General features: G+C 39.9%; 1 protein-coding gene and 1 pseudogene across 2 annotated transcripts in view; one reads left to right on the top strand and one right to left on the bottom strand.

Moving 5' to 3' along the window:
* PGM2L1 (phosphoglucomutase 2 like 1) overlaps positions 1 to 15,106 on the bottom strand; it is a 71,597-nt gene extending 56,491 nt beyond the window's left edge. For both annotated transcript variants that reach the window (XR_004351192.1, XM_032641545.1), the window contains exon 1: positions 14,678 to 15,106. Coding sequence is in view for 1 of the 2 variants with exons in the window: in XM_032641545.1 (XP_032497436.1) it covers positions 14,678 to 14,788 (111 nt within the window). In the remaining variant the exon portion in view is untranslated. The remainder of the gene's footprint in view (positions 1 to 14,677) is intronic.
* Positions 15,107 to 15,149: 43 nt separating this feature from the next.
* The window catches only part of LOC116758126, a 68,843-nt pseudogene continuing 64,359 nt past the window's right edge, over positions 15,150 to 19,633 (top strand).

Below are 19,633 nucleotides of genomic sequence, written 5' to 3'. Positions count from 1 at the left end.
CTATAATTACTGATTTATGCTACAACACAGATGAAAACTGAAAACATGCCAAGTTGAAAGAACAGGGACATAAAAGACCATATATTGTGTGGTTCCATTTATATAATAGGTGCAGAACAGGCAAATCCATGGAGACAGAAAGCAGATTAGTGGTTGTCAGGAGTTAGGAGGAGAAAGGAGTGACTATTAATTATGGGTATAGAGTTTCTTTTTAAGGTGATTAAAATGTTCTGAAATTAGTGGTGATTGCATAACTATTTTTTTTTTTTGCTGTACGCGGGCCTCTCACTGTTGTGGCCTCTCCCGTTGCAGAGCACAGGCTCTGGACGCGCAGGCTCAGCGGCCATGGCTCACGGGCCCAGCCGCTCCGTGGCATGTGGGATCCTCCTGGCCCAGGGCATGAACCCGTGTCCCCTGCATCGGCAGGCGGACTCTCAACCACTGCGCCACCAGGGAAGCCCATGATTGCATAATTTTTTGAATATACTAGAACCCCTTGAATTAGATACTTTTAAAGTGGTGAATTTTATAATTTTATGTTATGTGAATTACATTCCAATTAAAAACAACTACTGGACTTAAATTAGATCAGTGGTTGCCAGGGGCTGGAGTGATGGGATTCACTACAAAAGGACATGAGGCAACTTTCTGCAGGATAGAAATGCTCTATATCTTGATTGTGGTGTTGGTTATGCAACTATTTACACTTGTCAAAAATTGAACACTTAAATGGATGAAATTTACTGTCAATTACGTAAATGTAAATTATACTTCAATAAGCCTGATTTTTTAAAAAGTATATAGAAAAGCTCTAAAACTGATGTTGGAGCAGAGGAAAATGGATAAGTACAGATGCATAGTGTTTTACCTTATAAAGCATGAATTAATGACAATATTGGATGGTTTTTTCCTTTCCCTTTATGAAACATATGGAAAATGTAATTTAATGTTAAAAATACAATACTTGGGGGGCTTCCCTGGTGGTCCAGTGGTTAGGACTCTGCGCTTCCTATGCAGGCGGCACAGGTTTGATCCCTGGTGGGGGAACTAGGATCCCACATGCCACGCAGCACGCCCCCCCACACCCCCCCAAAAAAGAAAAAGAATACAATACTTGAAAAATGCTTGAATTCTCAGTGGCTTTATAAAACAGAGTTTTAAAAAAGGATATGCAAATTACAAAAAATAAATTCATGTCAGTGTGAGTTGTGATATAATGTCAACTCTTCTACTGTTAAGTTTTCCTTCATAATTATGTAAAAGTTCCTTGATATTTGGAGGAGAGGATGTTTAAGTCATTTATTTTATGTAAGTATGAATCTAATTTTACAGAAACCACAAATACAATTGATTACTATCTTTGTAAAATGTGACATTTCTATTTAGAGAACATCTTAGGCTGTACTTGACATATGTTATTGCTGACTTTTCTTTTTAAAGAACTATAGCTTCTCAAAATCTTACAGTGTACTATTTAGGGATAAGTTAATAGTATCCATATTTTCAAAAGTTATATACTAAGCATATATTATAAGAAATGTAATACTTCAATTTTGATTTGAGTGTTTTCAGGCATTGAAATAGTTTTGACTAAGGATTTTTTTTTTAAAGCTGTTTAACCTCCAGGGTTATCTTTATTTAATTGAAAAACAGGGACTTCCCTGGTGGTCTAGTGGGTAAGACTCCGAGCTCCCAGTGCAGGGGGCCCAGGTTTGATCCCTTGTTGGGGAACTAGATCCCGCATGCATGCTGCAAATAAGAGTCTGCATGCCGCAACTAAGAGTCTGCATGCCTCAACTAAGAGTCCACATGCCGCAACTAAGAAGTCTGCATGCTGCAAACTAAGAGCCTGCATGCTGCAACTAAGACCCTGTGCAGCCAAAATAAATAAATAAGTAAGCAAATAAATAAATAAATAATTTTAAAAAAGAGAAAAGAAAAACAAAACTATTTTTTAAAGAAACAGGAAATTTAGACAAAATCCTAGTAGTCCTAAATATGCCTTAGTTACTTTGGGGAAAGGAGGAAGAGAGGAGAATGGGATCAGGGAAGTAGACACAGAAATTTAAACTGATTTTATAATTTATTTCTTTAAAAAGGAGAGCTGATTCAAAGTTAGCAAAATGCTGTGATTTAACAAAATGGGAACTGTTTACCATTCTCTGTGTTTTTAAAAAAGACAGAAATCAATTTATTAATAAGTCTCATTATTTCTTCCTTAAGTTTCTTATAAGATTCTATGAGCATCCTAATATAAAACTTTTATATCTATATTTCTAGAAGAGTCTCCAAGCTACCCTCTGCTACTCTAAACTATCTCATCCTGATTACATACTGCAGCCAGGTTAATCAACAAAGAACCAACAATAAAGTCCCATTCTGATTATATCAAATGTAAAGGTTAGAAAGGGTGGGATCAGATCTCAAAGGGCAGAGGCGTTTAAAACCTTTTTAGATTCAAATACTCTCTCCATTTCTCTGAGTTTGTGTGTAGGTTAAAAAAAAAGGTAATTACTACTTCATACAATCTTTGGAAGGATTTAAAAAGACTTTTTATATGAAAACATCTAGTACAATGTTTGGCATATTGGCATTCAATAAATACTAGTTTTCCTTCACCTATTCTTAATCGCCACAAGAGTCTAACACATGTGCTCTGAGTTTTTAAAAAATCTCTTCATATATGGTCAGTTAATCTATGAAAAAGAAGGCAAGAATATACAATGGGGAAAGGACAGTCTATTCAATCAGTGTGCTGGGAAAACTGGAAAGCTACATGTAAAAGAATGAAATTAGAACATTTCCTTACACCATATACAACAATAAGCTAAAATGGACTACAGACCTAAATGTAAGACTGGAAACCATAAAACTCCTAGAAGAAAACACAAAACACTCTCTGACATAATCGTAGCAATATTTTTTTGGATCTGTCTCTTATGGCAAAGGAAACAAAAGCAAAAATAAACAAGTGGGACCTAATTAAACTTAAAAGCTTTTGCACAGCAAAGGAAGCCATCAACAAAATGAAAAAACAACCTACTGAATGAGAGAAAATATTTGCAAATGATATGACCATTAAGGGGTTAATATCCCAAATATATAATCAGCTCATACAACTCAATATAAAAAAAACAAAACCCATTAAAAAAATGGGCAGAAAACCTGAATAGTTATTTTTCCAAAGAAAACATACAGGGACTTCCCTGGTGGTGCAGTGGTTAAGAATCTGCCTGCCAATGCAGGGAACATGGGTTCGAACCCTAGTCAGGGAAGATCCACATGCTGTGGAGCCACTAAGCCTGGGCGCCGCAACTACTGAACCTGCGCTCTACAGCCCGCAAGCCACAACTACTGAGCCTGCGTGCCACAACTACTGAGCCTGCGTGCCACAACTACTGGAGGCAGCACACCTAGAGCCCGTGCTCCACAATGAGAGAAGCCACCACAATGAGAAGCCCGTGCACCACAACGAAGAGTAACCCCTGCTCACCCCAACTAGAGAAAGCCCACGCACAACAATGAAGACCCAATGCAGATAAAAATTATGAATTAAAAAAAAAAGAAAACATACAGATGACCAACAGGCACATGAAGAGATACTCAACATTGCTAATTATTAGAGAAATGCAACCCCAAACTACAATCAGGTATCATCTCACATTGGTCAGAATGGCCATCATTTAAAAGTCCACAAACAATAAATGCTGGATAGGGTATGGAGAAAAGGGAACCTTCCTACACTGCTAGTGGGAATGTAAATTGGTACGGTCACTTAGGGAAAACATTAAGGAGGTTCCTCAAAAAAAAAAAAAAAAAAAAAGAGCTACTATATGATCCCGCAATTCCACTCCTGGGTACATGTCTGAAAAAAACGAAAACACTAATTCGAAAAGATACATGCATCCCAATGTTCATAGCAGAATTATTTACAATAGCCAAGCTATTGAAGCAACCCAAGGGTCCATCAACGGATGGATAAAGAAGATCCAATACACACACACAATGATGAAATTTTTAAAATAAATTTATTTATTTATTTATGGCTGTGTTGGGTCTTTGTTGCTGAGTGCAGGCTTTCTCTAGTTGCGGAGCACGGGCTCTAGGTGCGCAGGCTTCAGTAGTTGTGGCAGGTGGGTTCAGTAGTTGTGGCTCGTGGGCTCTAGAGTACAGGCTCAGTAGTTGTGGTGCATGGGCTTAGCTGCTCCGCAGCATGTAGGATAGTCCCAGACCAGGGCTCGAACGCATGTTCCCTGCATTGGCAGGCAGATTCTTAACTTTCCTGCACAAGGAAAGTCCCCAAAATAATGAAATTTTGCCATTTGCAACAACATGGATGGACCTGGAGGGTATTGTGCTTAGTGAAATAAGTCAGACAGAGAAAGACAAATACTGTATGTAATCACTTATATGTGGAATACAAAAAAATAAAACAAACTAATGAATATAACAAAACAGAAACAGACTCACAGATATAGAGAAAAAACTATGGGGAGAGGAAAGGGAGGAGGGACAAAATAGAAGCAGGGGATTAAGAGGTACAAACTACTATGTGTAAAATAAATAAGCTTCAGGGATATATTGTACAGCACATGGAATATAGCCAATGTTTTATAATAACTTTTTTTTTTTTTTTTTTTTTTGCAGTACGTGGGCCTCTCACTGTTGTGGCCTCTCCCGTTGCGGAGCACAGGCTCCGGACGGCGCAGGCTCAGCGGCCATGGCTCACGGGCCTAGCCACTCCGCGGCATGTGGGATCTTCCCAGACCGGGGCATGAACCCGTGTCCCCTGCATCGGCAGGCGGACTCTCAACCACTGCACCACCAGGGAAGCCCTGTTTTATAATAACTTTAAATGGAGTATAATCTATAAAAATTTTGAATCACTGTTTCACACCTGAAACTAATATAATACTATAAATCAACTATATCTCAATTAAAAAAAAAAATCTCTTCATTGTTCTTGCATGTCCCCTGTTCAGTTTCATTTCCGTGATCAGTTTCATTCTATTTTATTACTCTATTTCTCCCACTCTAAATTTTCTGCCCCCATATCCACCATCTATTCCTATCCTACTTAACCTTCAAGGCCCAGCTAAAATTCTACTTCTTACATAAAGTCTTCCTGACTTTGAACTCCTATTGCTCTTAGAAACCAGTACCAGACAGTTGACCACTTAATTGTTCTTTGTTCATGTTTGAATTTTTACTTTTAATTATTAATTATAAGTACATCAATACACTTTCCTGTTTTAAAAAATACTAATAACACAAATAAAGCTACAGAGATCTTTGACTATTATCATTCCCAGACCCCTCTTTTAGGGGAGCCAATACTGTATGTGATGTATCTTTCCAGACCTTTATCTACATCTACATACTTACAGAAATGTAGTTTTGCTTTATCTTTTTATTTTACATATATGGTATCAAATTGTACACGATGCTCTGGAACTTGCTCATTTCATTCAATAAATCTTGGCGGTCCTCTCAATACATGTAGATATGTGTATTCTTTTCAAATGTCGCAGTGTTCTAGTTTATTTATTTATCCTTTCCCCTATTGGTGGGCATTTAGGTTTTTTTATAGTTTTTACCTACATGAATAATGAAATATTTCAGAGGGAAAATGACATGAGAAAATTCTGAAGCAGAAACCACAAAACAAAACTACCACTTACACTGAAGAGATTTTCTAACAAGGTTAAGTCTGGTGAGCCAAAAGTTAAGATGACTTTGTATCTGAGAAGCATAGTATTTTTCATTTACATTATAATTTTCATATTCTTTTGGGCATTCAGTAAGACCATTTTCATAGTTTTGTTGGTAAGGTATAGTGCTTATTAAATTATTTGGTGTAAAAGAGCCCATGCAGGATTGGATACACTACCTGTCTGTTTATTCTTTCCACCAGCATTAATCATTTTCTCCATTAACTCCCAACACCAGAGGGCAGCAGCCTCAGTACTAATTAGCAATAATGTAGAGAGTAAGTGACTTATGAAAAAAATACTCCTTTAGTAAAATCTACACTAAATTACTAACTAACCTTTTATTTGGGGGAAAAGTGTTTCTAAACATATGAAATATGAAATAGGTAAAAACAACCAAATAAGCAAAACATACTGTCTTTCCAAAAAGATAGATAAAAGAAATCAAATTTAGATTATCCGGGGAGGGACCATGAAAATCCGAGCTAGTGGAATATAACATTTACATTCTATGGTTAATTTAATGTATCTTATAAGTACAATTCGGAAGAACCAAATAAAGATAAATTCCTTTTCATTAGCTTTTTCAAAGAGGAGGAAAGGAACAGATGGGGAAAAAATAATTCCAGATTAAAGATATATCCAAATAGACTTCTAATAGCCTTGTAGAAAACTTAAAGGAACTAAACAAAAAACCTTTATGAAAGAAAAAACAGGGCAAAGAAGACCCCCAAATAAAAAGCAGAAGTAGCCAGTCTACCTATTTTGAAATTTTCAGGTGGGAAAAAAGAAAGTGCTTTCAAATAAGAATCCTTTCCCTTTCAAGTATAAGTACTTTTTAAATTCACGGACTTTAATTTTTAGAACAGTTTTAGGTTTACAGAAAATTGAACAGATAATACAGGTAGTTCCCATAAATCCTCCCACCCAATCTGTTTCCCCTGCTGTTAACATCTCGTACTGGGGCTGGAAAGAGGGGAGGTAAGGGGACTTCTTTAATGGGTATAGAGTTTCAGATTTGCAAGATTAAAAAGTTCTGGAGACCTGTTTCATAAAAATGTGAATATGAGGGCTTCCCTGGTGGCGCAGTGGTTGAGAGTCCGCCTGCCGATGCAGGGGACACAGGTTTGTGCCCCAGTCCGGGAAGATCCCACATGCCATGGAGCGGCTGGGCCCATGAGCCATGGCCGCTGAGCCGGCCCGTCCGGAAGCCTGTGCTCCGCAATGGGAGAGGCCACAACTGGGAGAGGCCCACATACCGCAAAAAAAAAAAAAAAGGTTAAGATGGTAAATTTTATGTTTTTTACCTCAATAAAAAATTAAAATTTTCTGTTTTGTCTTCAGATTGATCCTCAACATTGAAAATAATAAGTACCAGGTTAAGATCGTCTAAATATTGTTCACTACAGACCCTAGTAGTGGGCTTGGATAAAGTTTCCTTCTCACCAGGCCCACCTTGTGTCTTCTGAAGGTATTGAGATCAAATGGATTTTTTTTTTCCTTAAGCTCCATCAATTAATTGTTCAAAATCATGCCCTGTTTTAGTTTTCTTCAGTTTTGAACCATAACTTACTTATTCAGGTCTGTTTTCCTTCCTTCCTCCTGTCCCTCCCTCCTCCCCTTCCTCCCTTTCTTCCATCTGTGGATAACTGCTTTTCTTTTTTTGATGTTGCTGTTGCCAGAAATAACATGCCATCTTCAACATTATCATTAACATCTTCCAGCTTTTTATTACTTATGGCATAGACATTGCATTCTTTTTCACGACACATTTCTTTGAAGCCCAATGTCAAACTAGTACACAGTTGTCAGCTGGGATTTCTTTACACTGGACTCCTGGGGTAGTTCCTTCATGTCAGCTTCCCTCATATTTCCTATTTCCTTTTGCTATAGGTTTCTTCAACTTGTGCTTTTATATTTTCTATTGCATTTGGCAGGGGGTGGAGGGATACAGTTTTTTTTTTTTTCTTAACTCCCAAGAGCTCATTCTTCTTTCCTCTTCCTTTTTCATAGCATCTTTCCTTGTTTGATGGAATAATTATCCTTTTAAACTTAATTTTAAGATTTTAAGTTCTTATGTTCCCTTATTTACCTCAGTTCCTTTCTGGGTCCATTGCTTTGTTTTTATTTTTCATGCTGCTTGTTTTCTTTACATAACTTGATCCTTGGTTAGTCATTGATATCCACAGATTTTTCTGGGAAGCTGGTATGGGTTTTCTCTGGTTTTGTATACATAGGTATGTTTTCTGCCAATCTCTTCAGAAATAAAATGGCCAATTGGGAGCTCTGTATTTGTGAGCTAAGCTTACTGTTCTGGAGACTTTGTTAGCACTGATTACATTATTTAAGCTTTCAAAAGAATAACTAAAACTAATGGCATAATGAAATTTAGGCAGGGTGGGGACTTCCCTGGCAATCCAGTGGTTAAGACTTCGCCTTCCAGCGCAGGGGGTGCGGGTTTGATCCCTGGTTAGGTAGCTAAGATCCCACATGGCTTGTGGCCAAAACACCAAAACATAAAACAGAAGCAATATTGTAACAAATTCAATACAGACTTTAAAAATGGTCCACATCAAAGAAAAAAATCTTAAAAAAAAAAAGTTTAGGTAGGGTGGAGAACAGTGTGAGTGAGCTCTCATTTTTCATAGTATGTATTTGACAGATAATATCCAAAACAAATCAAGGAATAGTGGTACTAGCATATTATTTAGTCTTTTGATGGTAGTCATGAGAATAACTAAAGACAAACAGTTAAAAATGGTTTTTAAGGAGCAAACTGAGGATGAGAAGAGGCAATTAGGAACGCCACTTTCTATTATAATACCTTTGTACTAATTTTTAAAAATCATAGGACTTCCCTGGTGGCACAGTGGTTAAGAGTCCGCCTGCCAGTGCAGGGGACACGGGTTTGAGCCCTGGTCCGGGAGGATCCCACATGCCACGGAGCAACCAAGCCCGTGCGCCACAACTACTGAGCCTGCACTCTAGAGCCCGCGAGCCACAACTACTGAATCTGCTCGCCACAACTACCAAAGCCCACGCGCCTAGAGCCCGTGCTCCACAACAAGAGAAGCCACCACAATGAGAATACCGCGCACCGCAATGAAGAGTAGCCCCCGCTCACCGCAACTAGAGAAAGCCCGCACACAGCAACAAAGACCCAATGCAGCCAAAAATAAATAAATAAATTTAAAAAAAAAAAAAAATCATAAACACGTATTTCTTTGAAATAAAAATAAATTAAAAATAAATTAAAAATAAAATGGTAGAAACTGAAGAGCAAATGTAAGAAATTTGGAAAGAAAAAAAATGTGTGTGTGTGTGTGTGTGTGTGTGTGTGTGTGTGTGTGTGTGTATCTCCAAACCCTTATTTATATGTACTAAATCTCTTGGACAGAAGGAGAATGTTGTTGCCAAGGAAACCTAAGCAACTGTTGAGCAGCAAATTCAGCTCTTTTAAAAAATATTTCATGGCAATTTATTCTGCAGAATATTACAGCCTACCACAGCTTTCACAAAAGTCAGTAAAATGGTTTTAATGAGGTCCTTGAAACTTGGTTTATTATGTCACTAACATTTACTAAATATTCAGGTTAGAGTCTAGTACAGTGATAAGAAAACTAGAGTAAAGGTCAGATATCCTAGGTTTGGTACCAAGTGTACCACTTAAAAGCCATATGTCCTTGAGCAAGTCGTTTTCCTTGTCTGAAACTAAATTTCTTTACTTATAAAAATGGGGATAACTACTACCTAGCCTGCCTACCATACACGGTTGCTGTGAATATCAAATGATTCAGATCATCAAGGTTTGAAACACTACACAAATAAATTCAAGTAATAAGCACTAATATTTTCCAAAATTAATAAGGTGATAAGTGCTCTTCATTGATTAAATGCCAAATTATGTAAAGTATTAGAAAAATGTGAACAAAAAATGTAATATAGACCAGTATTGTAAAAATTGGATTGAACTAGGTGGCAGATCCAAGCTCTGGTCCAGGCTCTACCCACCACAACTGATAATTTCCACAACTTCTTTGGGTCTCTGCACAATGAAACTGGACTAGACAACCTTTGTAGAGGTGCTTCATGGGTGTGTTTTCCATCGCATGATGATGATTTAAAAGGAAATTCATTCACCACTTTTAAAACAATTTGGGCTATATTTTGCTTGAAAAACTTTCACTGCTAGATGTTTGAAAATCACTGACTTTAGAATGAAGTCTTTTATTTCTATTTTCAGGCATTTCATAACCCTAACCTAACTAACTTATCTTTACCTTTACCTTCTACTCTTTCTCAACATAGACCTACATTCTGAGACCACAGTACTCTACTCAATATTTCTCAAAATGCCAAGCCAATTCCTGCCTCTATATTGTTTTCAATATGTATGTAGCTGTTGCTGCTACATCTGGCTGAGCAGCTCTGCCCTGGGTCCCGTCCCACTCCCCACCCATACATTCACACACCCAAATTTGGCCAGTGCTTAATATCTTTGATAAGACTGTTTTCAAAAAGTTAAAATTTACAGCATATAAAAAACAGGAGAGAGTTGTCATGTTAAAGAGAACCTGGCGTCTAGGCCAGCAAGACTTGTCTGTAGTTTGATAGAATGTATGAAAGCTGTGAAAGAAAGACGTAGGAAGGAACTGAGGGCCTTAGTCAGCTCTAAAAGATAGAAGGGGAGAGCACTGTAGAAGAGTCATCTGTGCATTGCCTGGAGGAGGAACACCTTGAGCCACAGACTTGTTGGATTCCAGTGGTAGGACAGTCCCATCATAGAAATTGATGCATTTACTTATTACAGGCTAATGCTGTTAAACATTTATGCCATATATCTGACTCCTCGTGATTTGATTTCACAATCACTAAAAATATTCTGATTCTTGACTTCCCTTATGGTGCATCTAGAAAATGGCTTGACTGAGACAAATCTATTTATATTACAACTGTATCATAAATTAATAAAACAGCATTCTGAATTCAGACATCAGTTTCTGTAACCTTGAGCCGGGTGAGTCCATCCTGAGACAAGACAGACTAACAAATTAGTCTGAAGGTATAGGAACCAAGGGTCAGATTCTGGACTATACTAAATGGCACAACAGAATGCCATTCCATAGGAACAGGAAGGGGTACATGGGACCTCCCCTGTCTTGTTGCACTAATTTCTTTTTAACACTTACATACACCTTTATTTATTCAAGGCCACTAACGACATACTAATGCGTTTCTATGACCTGGTCTACATGCCTTTCCAACAATTTCTCTCTATGTACCCTAAGCTACAGCAGAAACAAATATTCTAAGTATACACATTAATGTTTTTATCTCTACTTGGAATATTCCTCCTCTCAATGTTGACAAGTCTAAATTTTAATTAATCCTGAAGGTTCAGCACAGATAACACCTTTTTCATGAAGAGATTTCAAAGAACACCACCCACCAAGGCTAAAACTAGCAATACTGGTGACCTAGGCAAGTAGCAAATTGCCTTACATCAATTTATGTCTTAGTACTATGTGCCTCACCAGAGTCATCAAGAATCAGGGCATTTGGTAGGTTCTTTTTTTCATTATAAAAAAAATAAATAGGTATTAATCAGGTATTAAACTCAGTTTCTCTGTGCTGGAAGACCATATATGCCATCCATGTGTAATGCACACATGATCTATTATTTTACATTTCTGCACTCTACATTTCAGTGCCCTGGGACATCATAGCCTAGCTTACCTACACTATCCATCTACAGTAGATACACCTTTGCTTACTAATTAAAAGTATTTTTCTCATTAAGAGAGGGATAAATTAAGTAAATATTATTTTTATTAAATAATTTTATTTTATTAAATAATTATTAAACTTATTTAAATCTATTTATCTGTTAAAGGCACTTGTTACTTGTTCCCTGTATTATATTTTTGAGCTTTTGTTTTATTTTCCCTTCTATTTTCTTTGAAGATACAATCCATATCTAGTTCATCTTTGTGTCTCCCACAGATTTTCAGCCAGTGCCTTGTATGTAGAGGGCACTTTAAATATAAATTAATTTCTCTTCCACTTACAGTGAAGGCTCTCCTCATTCTTTTTAGATGCATCCCATCTTCTTATTGTCTTCCTTGACTACCCAGTCCACAGGTCACTTACTTTTAAACTACTATAAAAACTGACTGCCTATAAACCATTTAATTGCCACCAATACCACCCTTGCATTATCTTTTTACATGTATATGTATTTCATAGTCTTTTTACATTTTAGTATACCCCAACAATATCTAGGTATAGCATGGACAATTAATAAATATTAATTCATTCAGGTAATATTTTTTAAAAAATCAAATCAACAGACCCATTAGGAAAAGTGTAGTCAAAACTGGCACCTAGGGCTTCCCTGGTGGCGCAGTGGTTGAGAGTCTGCCTGCCGATGCAGGGGACACGGGTTCGTGCCCCGGTCCGGGAAGATCCCACATGCCGCAGAGTGGCTGGGCCCGTGAGCCATGGCCGCCGAGCCTGCGCGTCCGCAGCCTGTGCTCCGTAATGGGAGAGGCCACAACAGTGAGAGGCCCACATACCACAAAAAAACAAAAAAAACTGGCACCTAAAGAGAACAAAAGATTTCACCCATGGCAATGAAAAACAAACTCCTATTGTTGAAGGGCCAAAGGCTATGACATACATAATAGTTACTAGGAAATTAAATTGTGTTGGAATTCTACAAGTGTCTTTGAAGTTCATAAATCTTCCTTTCACTTTAGGGAGACACAAGTGCAACCACATCCATTTACTGACAGCAGATGGCTTTAAACAACAGCAATTAACTATATTAAACATATAAGGATAACTTTCACTTGTAATTTAGTTAGATATCCCTGCTGAAGATATTTATACAGTCAGTTTGTAGTATACATCATTTCACAGTATGCTAAGCCTTAGCTCTTTTATTTCTATTAGGCTTCCTCCTCCCTAATGAACCAAAAGTAGAAGAGCAATCTCTGAATCTTCACTTCTTTTGTATCCTTTCACAACAAGGAACTATATTCACAGCAGGCAATTAATAAATAAAAAGTTCAGCTTTTCTTTCTGAGTTTCCACACTGTTAATAAGTAGATGAAATACAAAAATACATCAATAGCTCAAAAGGAAAAAGAGAGAGAGCATGAAAAAGGCAGGGGAAAAATGTGGTTTCACTTCCAAATGTGAATAAAAATAATTATGGATGTAAGGAGGCCAGCTTTAGGTTTCAATCATTGTTTTTCCACTACCTAATAATTTGCTATTCAGCTCCTGCTGTCACATAGCTTTTGAGTTGGGTGGCATAAGCTCACCAGATAACCTAATGGATTTAAAGGTATTTGCATTTTGCACATCCTTATGATAATTAATGGGATACCACAGATTTTTCACACTTGATTGAAAAAATATATATGTATATACATACATATTTTTTATATATATGGTCAAATCCTACAAGAAGGGTGTTAGCTCTCTAGTATCTCAGTCAGAACACTCTAGAGCCTTGCTACTCAAAGTGTGGTCCACAGCCCAGCAGCATTGGTAACACTTGGGAGCTCATTATGAGGCAGAAGCTCAGGCCCCACCCCAGGTGTCCTAAATCACAACCTGCATTTTAAGATCTCCAGGTGATCTGTAAGCACTGCAAAGTTTGAGCCGCACTTGTTTAGACTCCACAGGAGGAATTAGAATGTCCAAGATACATATGATCAAGTAATACTAAATAACTCACAATTGCTTATTTGTTGGTCTTCCTCATCTGCTGACTGAAGGCTTTTCGAGGGCAGGAACCCTTTCTAGCTTCCTCACCACCAGCATACGCTGGACCTTAAAGGCCCTGAAGCACTACCCAGTGCTCAATGGATATTTTTTGCTGAATGCATGAATGACTGAACAAAGTGAAAAAAACTTTTTAAGAAAGCTAATAATCCTTTAGGAAATTGAATAACATGATTTCACATATTACCACACTAATACTTTAATTCAGTATTATTAATTCCATTTAAAATATGTTGACTTCTCTATTTCAACAAATTCATTTAATGCATTCAACAAAGCAAAAGCCTGGATTATCTTCCTCTGTTGGAGCCAAGGGCCTCTTACAAGTGAAATAACTGTATTTTAATTTTAGCTCTCACATACCCATCCTATATGCCTGCACAAGATGAAATCATCGCAACAATTTGGAGGAGGTGGGGGCGGAATAGAGGAGGAATGGGTAAAGCAAAAACAATTCTGTATCAGGAGCATCACATGAAATCTGGAAAACATGATTTTTGGAATAGGATACTTCCATAAAATAACTCCCGGCCAGAGAAAGAAAGAGAACACTTATCTTTCTCAAGAGCATAAAGGTGATATTAGAGAATACAAGGGAGCGATAAAAGACCAGCGACTACCTAGCGACGCAAGGTGGAAACACACCAGAACAGAACTAAAAAGGATAGCGGTTAGATAGCGTCCAAGAACAGAGCAAAAAACCACTTTCAGATTTGCAAGAAGGAAGTCAAGAGAGAAGAAAGGGGAAAGGAAACAGATGTATTAAGGGTATAGCTTACGATGATAATTATTATTATTTTTTGGATTAAGAGGGATGACATACACTTGAAGGGGGGGTAGGATGGGAGGAAGGGAGGTTGCACTTTCGCGCACTGCAAAAGGAAGGGACTACAGGCGTTCTTTCCCAGCTCAGACGGTCCCAGGGAGGCAGCCCAGGCATAGGTGGGTGGCAATGCCCGGCTCCGCTAGCCGCTGCCGCATGGCCTGAGCCATCTCCCCCACAGCCTGCCGAGCACCGGGTGGGGACGGGAAAGGGCGTACACTGGGTAGGGGGCGGATGTCGGGCTGACCAGGTACCCACCTTATCCCAAGGGAGCCACTCCCAATGGCCGTGTGTAGCTGAGGGTCGCCGGAGTGACAGGGGGCGGATGCCGGGCTGACGAGATACCCACCTTATCCCAACGGAGCCACTGCCCGATGGCCGTGTCTAGCTGAGGGTCCCCGGTGTGATAGGGGGCGTGGAGTAGGTTGGAGTTCAGGTCCCCCTCTGCGTTTTCAGCCATGGCAGCCAGACTTGGGTGTGCGGGCCTGGGGGGCCGGCAAAGACACGTAGCTGGAGGGGCTTGACGTGCGCTCACCAGGATCCCGACGCCCCCTCCTCACTGAAGGGCATCGGAGACCAACCGCAGGATGTTTGTGCCAGCTCCTGCCGCAGCTTTGGGGAAGCAGGAGAGAGGGGGGACGCGGCCGCCCCGCTCCCAACTAGACCAGCTCCTGGTCTCTCTGGGCGACCAGACTGAGGCGGTCCCACCGCAAGAGAACAACAACAGTCCTAGATGTCTGGGTCGTGGCCCCGCCGCGGCCGCAGCACTCGCCACTCTAGGCCCCGCCCCCCGCGCCGCTGGCCCCGCCCCTTCCCAACCCCGCTGACTTAAGCTTCCGAGACCCGAGGCGCGAGCCGGGAAGCGCGCTTCCGACGTCTCCTGAGCTGCGCAAGTTAGGACCCGCGGGGTGGTGAGGAATTAGGGCACAGCCCTTTTTGTTTTTTAATTTGCCTTTTTCCACGTGTTTTATCCTTGTTACAACCCCCACACACTCCCACGCGTCTCATTTTCTGGATCAGCCGCTACGGCCACCACAACGCGCTCCGCCTCAGGGATCGCTTTGTGAATCCCCGTCGCGCGCGTAGGCCCCCTCCCGTTTGGTCTTGGGGCGCCCGCCGGCGGGAGGGTGCGCGGGGCTGTCCCCGCACGGCGTCACGGGAGTTGTAGTTCTTTTCTTTCCTCGAGGTATGTGGAGGCCGCCGCAAAGACTACAACTCCCGGCAGCTCCGCGCCCTGCGTTTTCTCAAAGGAAAAAAGATCTACCTCTAGGCTGTTCCCTACAGACACGCCCTGTCCGTGTTAGGTTCGCTGCGGTTTGTGGCTCTGGGCTTCAATTAAATTAAACAAGGACTGGTACAGTAAGGGGACAGCTGATACCCATTAAGTGCTTTACAGTTTACGAATCGCGTTTTGTCGTTTCAACCGTCGTGTGACAGAGTAAATGGACGTGATCCATCCCCATTTTACACACAAAGAGGAAACTGCCTCTGAGTGAACCGACTTTTTCAAAGAGGCGGAATTCGTGATGGAACAAGGGTTCCAACCTCATTTCAGATCTCAGATGGCAGTTGTTTTTGCTCTGCTGCTACAGTGGACTGGGAGGCAGGAAGAACAAGATGACTGGGGAAAAACAAAAATCAAGTTGTGAAAGAGAGAAGATGTGTCAGCATTTAACCATAACATAAGTAAGAATGGATAAGAGAGTGCCAAAATCAATGGCACTAGGAATACAGAGGAAGAAGAAAGATTATTGAAATAGTCTTAAATTTCTCCTTATTTTGGCCTCCTCTCTTCTACAAGAATGCTCACCTTTCAAGTCACACGACTTTAGGTGTGGGAGATGCTGAGAAGTGCTTACCTGTCAGACGCAGCTGCTCCTGAGTTTCTTGGTGTAGCCTTACAATGGCTCCATGATTTTGATCGAGTATCTTGTAACTCTTTCTCTGGTCAGCATTTTTGCAAGGAGAGTGTAATAATATTTACACCTTGGCTACAGTAACTTAATGAATGGCTTTAAAATGCTTTGAGGTTCACAGATAAAAGACAATAAATTCAAAGTATTACTTTCTTTCCTTTAAAAATGCCACTTACCATAATAAAATCCCAACTACCACGGTACAAAAGGATTGTAGCACCAATCCCTAAAAAATAACGTGCTGTGGTTGGGAATTACAGTTTTTGCTAATCAGTTGGGTGTTTCCTTTATGGAGTCAGCGGGTTGTTTTAATCACACAAGGCCTGGGAAATAGCCATGAGTCCTGGAGAGAAATTCATCATTCACTATCATCAGCATTATTGTCTGCGATGAACGTTAATTAAACATGTACTCTGTGCTAAGCGTTATGCCAGGGGCTGAGGCTACAAGAAAGTATGCAATTGTTCATTTCAAGAAATAAAATCTGTCTGGGCAGACAGGATGTATGCAAGAAAAGGTAGCCCATGATAAACAGCAAGTGCTTTTTGCAGACAACTGTTAAGGATTTAGAGTGTGAGATAGTCGATAAGAGCAACAAGTGACAGAAGGGACCAGCAATGAGCTTTGAAGGATAAAAAATTAATAACTAGAGAAAAAGGTAGAGGGCATTTTAAACCCATAGACCATTGGTCTCCCTAGGAGTTTGTTTAAAATATATATTCCTGGGGACTTCCCTGGTGGCGCAATGGTTGAGAGTCCGCCTGCCGATGCGGGGGACACGGGTTCGTGCCCCGGTCTGGGAAGATCCCACATGCTGTGGAGTGGCTAGGCCTGTGAGCCATGGATGCTGAGCCTGCGCGTCCGGAGCCTGTGCTCCGCAACAGGAGAGGCCACAACAGTGAGAAGCCCACATACCGAAAAAAAAAAAAAAAAAAAAAAAAATATATATATATATATATATATATTCCTGGACACTGCCCCAGAAATTCTGAATCAGTGCATTGGGATGGGGATAGGACCTAGGTACGTACATATTTAACAGATATCTATTGATTGTGACATAGGTGGCTACTCAAAGTGTGATAGGAGGACCAGTCTATTAATCCTCTGGGAGCTTATTTAGAAATATAAAATTCAGGCCCCATCCCAATCTACTGAATCAGAATCTGAATTTTAACAAGATCCAGTGATGATTTATATACATATTAAATTTGATTAAGCAGTGGTTTTTATAAGACAATTCTATTCTGAGAAACACTACTAAGTCAACAGAACTTTCAAGAGATACAACTATATAGGGCAAGTATAAAAGATGGGAGAAATACAAGTTCTAATTCAATACCAGAGTCAACCAGCCCTCAATTTTATCAGCAAGATCATGACAGACATAAACTGGTTACCAGAAACTGCCCAGCATCTCCAGCTTGTTGCTTAGGAATTGAAGGGTAACCAAGAGGACCCAGAACTCATCAAATACAAGAATGGTATCTAAGTATGTCCAGAAGAGGGAGTATAATAGTTTTCCTAGTCAGGGAAGCTCAGAAGCTTTCATTTCTGTTGGAATTTGCCCAGGGTGTCCTGCATTTTTATTTGCTAAATCTGGCAACCCTAACTGTGGTTATGAAAGAGAATAGCTCTCTTGATCCTAATATATACCTTTTATTTATTGTCTTTAAAAATTGAATTAAAGGGCTTCTCTGGTGCTGCAGTGGTTGAGAGTCCACCTGCCGATGCAGGGGACGCAGGTTCGTGCCCTGGTCCGGGAGGATCCCACATGCCGCAGAGCAGCTGGGCCCGTGAGCCATGGCCGCTGAGCCTGCGCGTCCGGAGCCTGTGCTCCGCAACGAGAAAGGCCACAACAGTGAGAGGCCCGCGTACCGCAAAAAAAAAAAAAAAAAAAATGAATTAAGATACTCAAACTTCTCATTCTGTTAAGGTAGCAAGAAATTAAATTTTCATCAATATCAGGGATTCTCATCTCCGACCCAGGCTTTAAACGATACTGGGGAAAGAGAGCAGATAGCTCTAGTTCATCAAGGTTTCTGCTAACATCTGTATTGTCCAGGGTCATAGTGGTCTCTGGAACTCTGACAGCTTTCTCCTTGCATACCATTCAGGTATGGCCAAGAAAGTTGGCTGAGGCTATGAACTCCAAAGCCTCTGTCTAGGCACATGGCCATCTCCTCTAAAATCCTGCCAGTTCCTTGAAATGCTGCACCAAGCAGAGCTCAGGTCTCATCACCTTCCTATTTTAGAACTTTAAAATTTGAGGAAATATGTCATTCTATCATTTTGCTTATGATCACTCTGAAAAGAGACGTATTTTCTCTTCTTGTTGTTCCCAAAGATGCTTGTCGTAAACTCTAGTGAATGCTGTATTAAAAAAAAAAAAAGGAAAGGAAATGAGTATCTTGCAAGCAACTTTCTACTTTTAGCTCCCTTACTTAAAATATCTGCTGAGGGACTTCCCTGGTGGTCCCGTGGTTGAGACTCCACGTTCCCAGTGCCGGGGGCCTGGGTTCGTTCCCTGGTCAGGGAACTAGAGCCCGCATGCCACAGCTAAAGATCCTGCACGTGGCAACAAAGATCCCATGTGCAGCAACGAAGACCTGGTGTGGCCAAATAAGTAAATTAATGAATTAAAAAAAAAAAACAACAAAAACCCTCTGCTGAGACAGGGGATACAACAGCAAAAAGTAAAAAGTGGTTTTCTTTGTGTAAGAGGGAAAAGATGCAGAGCACACCTGGGATTAGGGTGAAGCAAGGTAAAAACAGCTTTATTGAGATAGAATTCACATACCAAACAATTTACCCGTTTAATGTATACAATTTACTGTTTTTTTGTTATGTTCACAGATATGTACAAACATCACCACAGTCAATTTTAGAACATTTTCATCACCTCAAAAAGAAATCTTACGCCCTTTAGCTGTCAGACCCCTGTCGCCCTGTCGCCCTATCTCCCACTCCCAGGCCTAAGCAATCACTAATCTACTTTCTATCTCCATAGATTTCCCTGTTCTGAACATTTCATATAAATAGAATCAAATACTATGGGGTCTTTTGTGACTAACTTCTTTCACTTATCATAGTGTTTTCGAAGTTCATTCATGTTGTAGATGTATCAGTCTTTCATTCCTTTCTATAGTTGAATAATATTCAATATGTAGGTTTACAACATTTTGTTGATCTGTTTGTTCATTGGTGGACATTTGGGTTGTTTCTGCCTTTGGCTATTATGAATAATGCTGCTATAAACATTCATGTACAGTTTTGTGTAGAATATGTTTTCGTTTCCCTTACGTATATACCTAAGAGTGGATTTCCTGGATCATGTGGTAACTTCTATGTTTAATCATTTGAGAAACAGCCAGACTATTTTCCACAGC

This window comes from Phocoena sinus, chromosome 8 (genome assembly GCF_008692025.1).
Source record: "Phocoena sinus isolate mPhoSin1 chromosome 8, mPhoSin1.pri, whole genome shotgun sequence".
Taxonomy (NCBI): domain Eukaryota; kingdom Metazoa; phylum Chordata; class Mammalia; order Artiodactyla; family Phocoenidae; genus Phocoena; species Phocoena sinus.
Note: the sequence above shows the minus strand (reverse complement) of the source record. Positions and strands in the feature narration are given on the sequence as shown.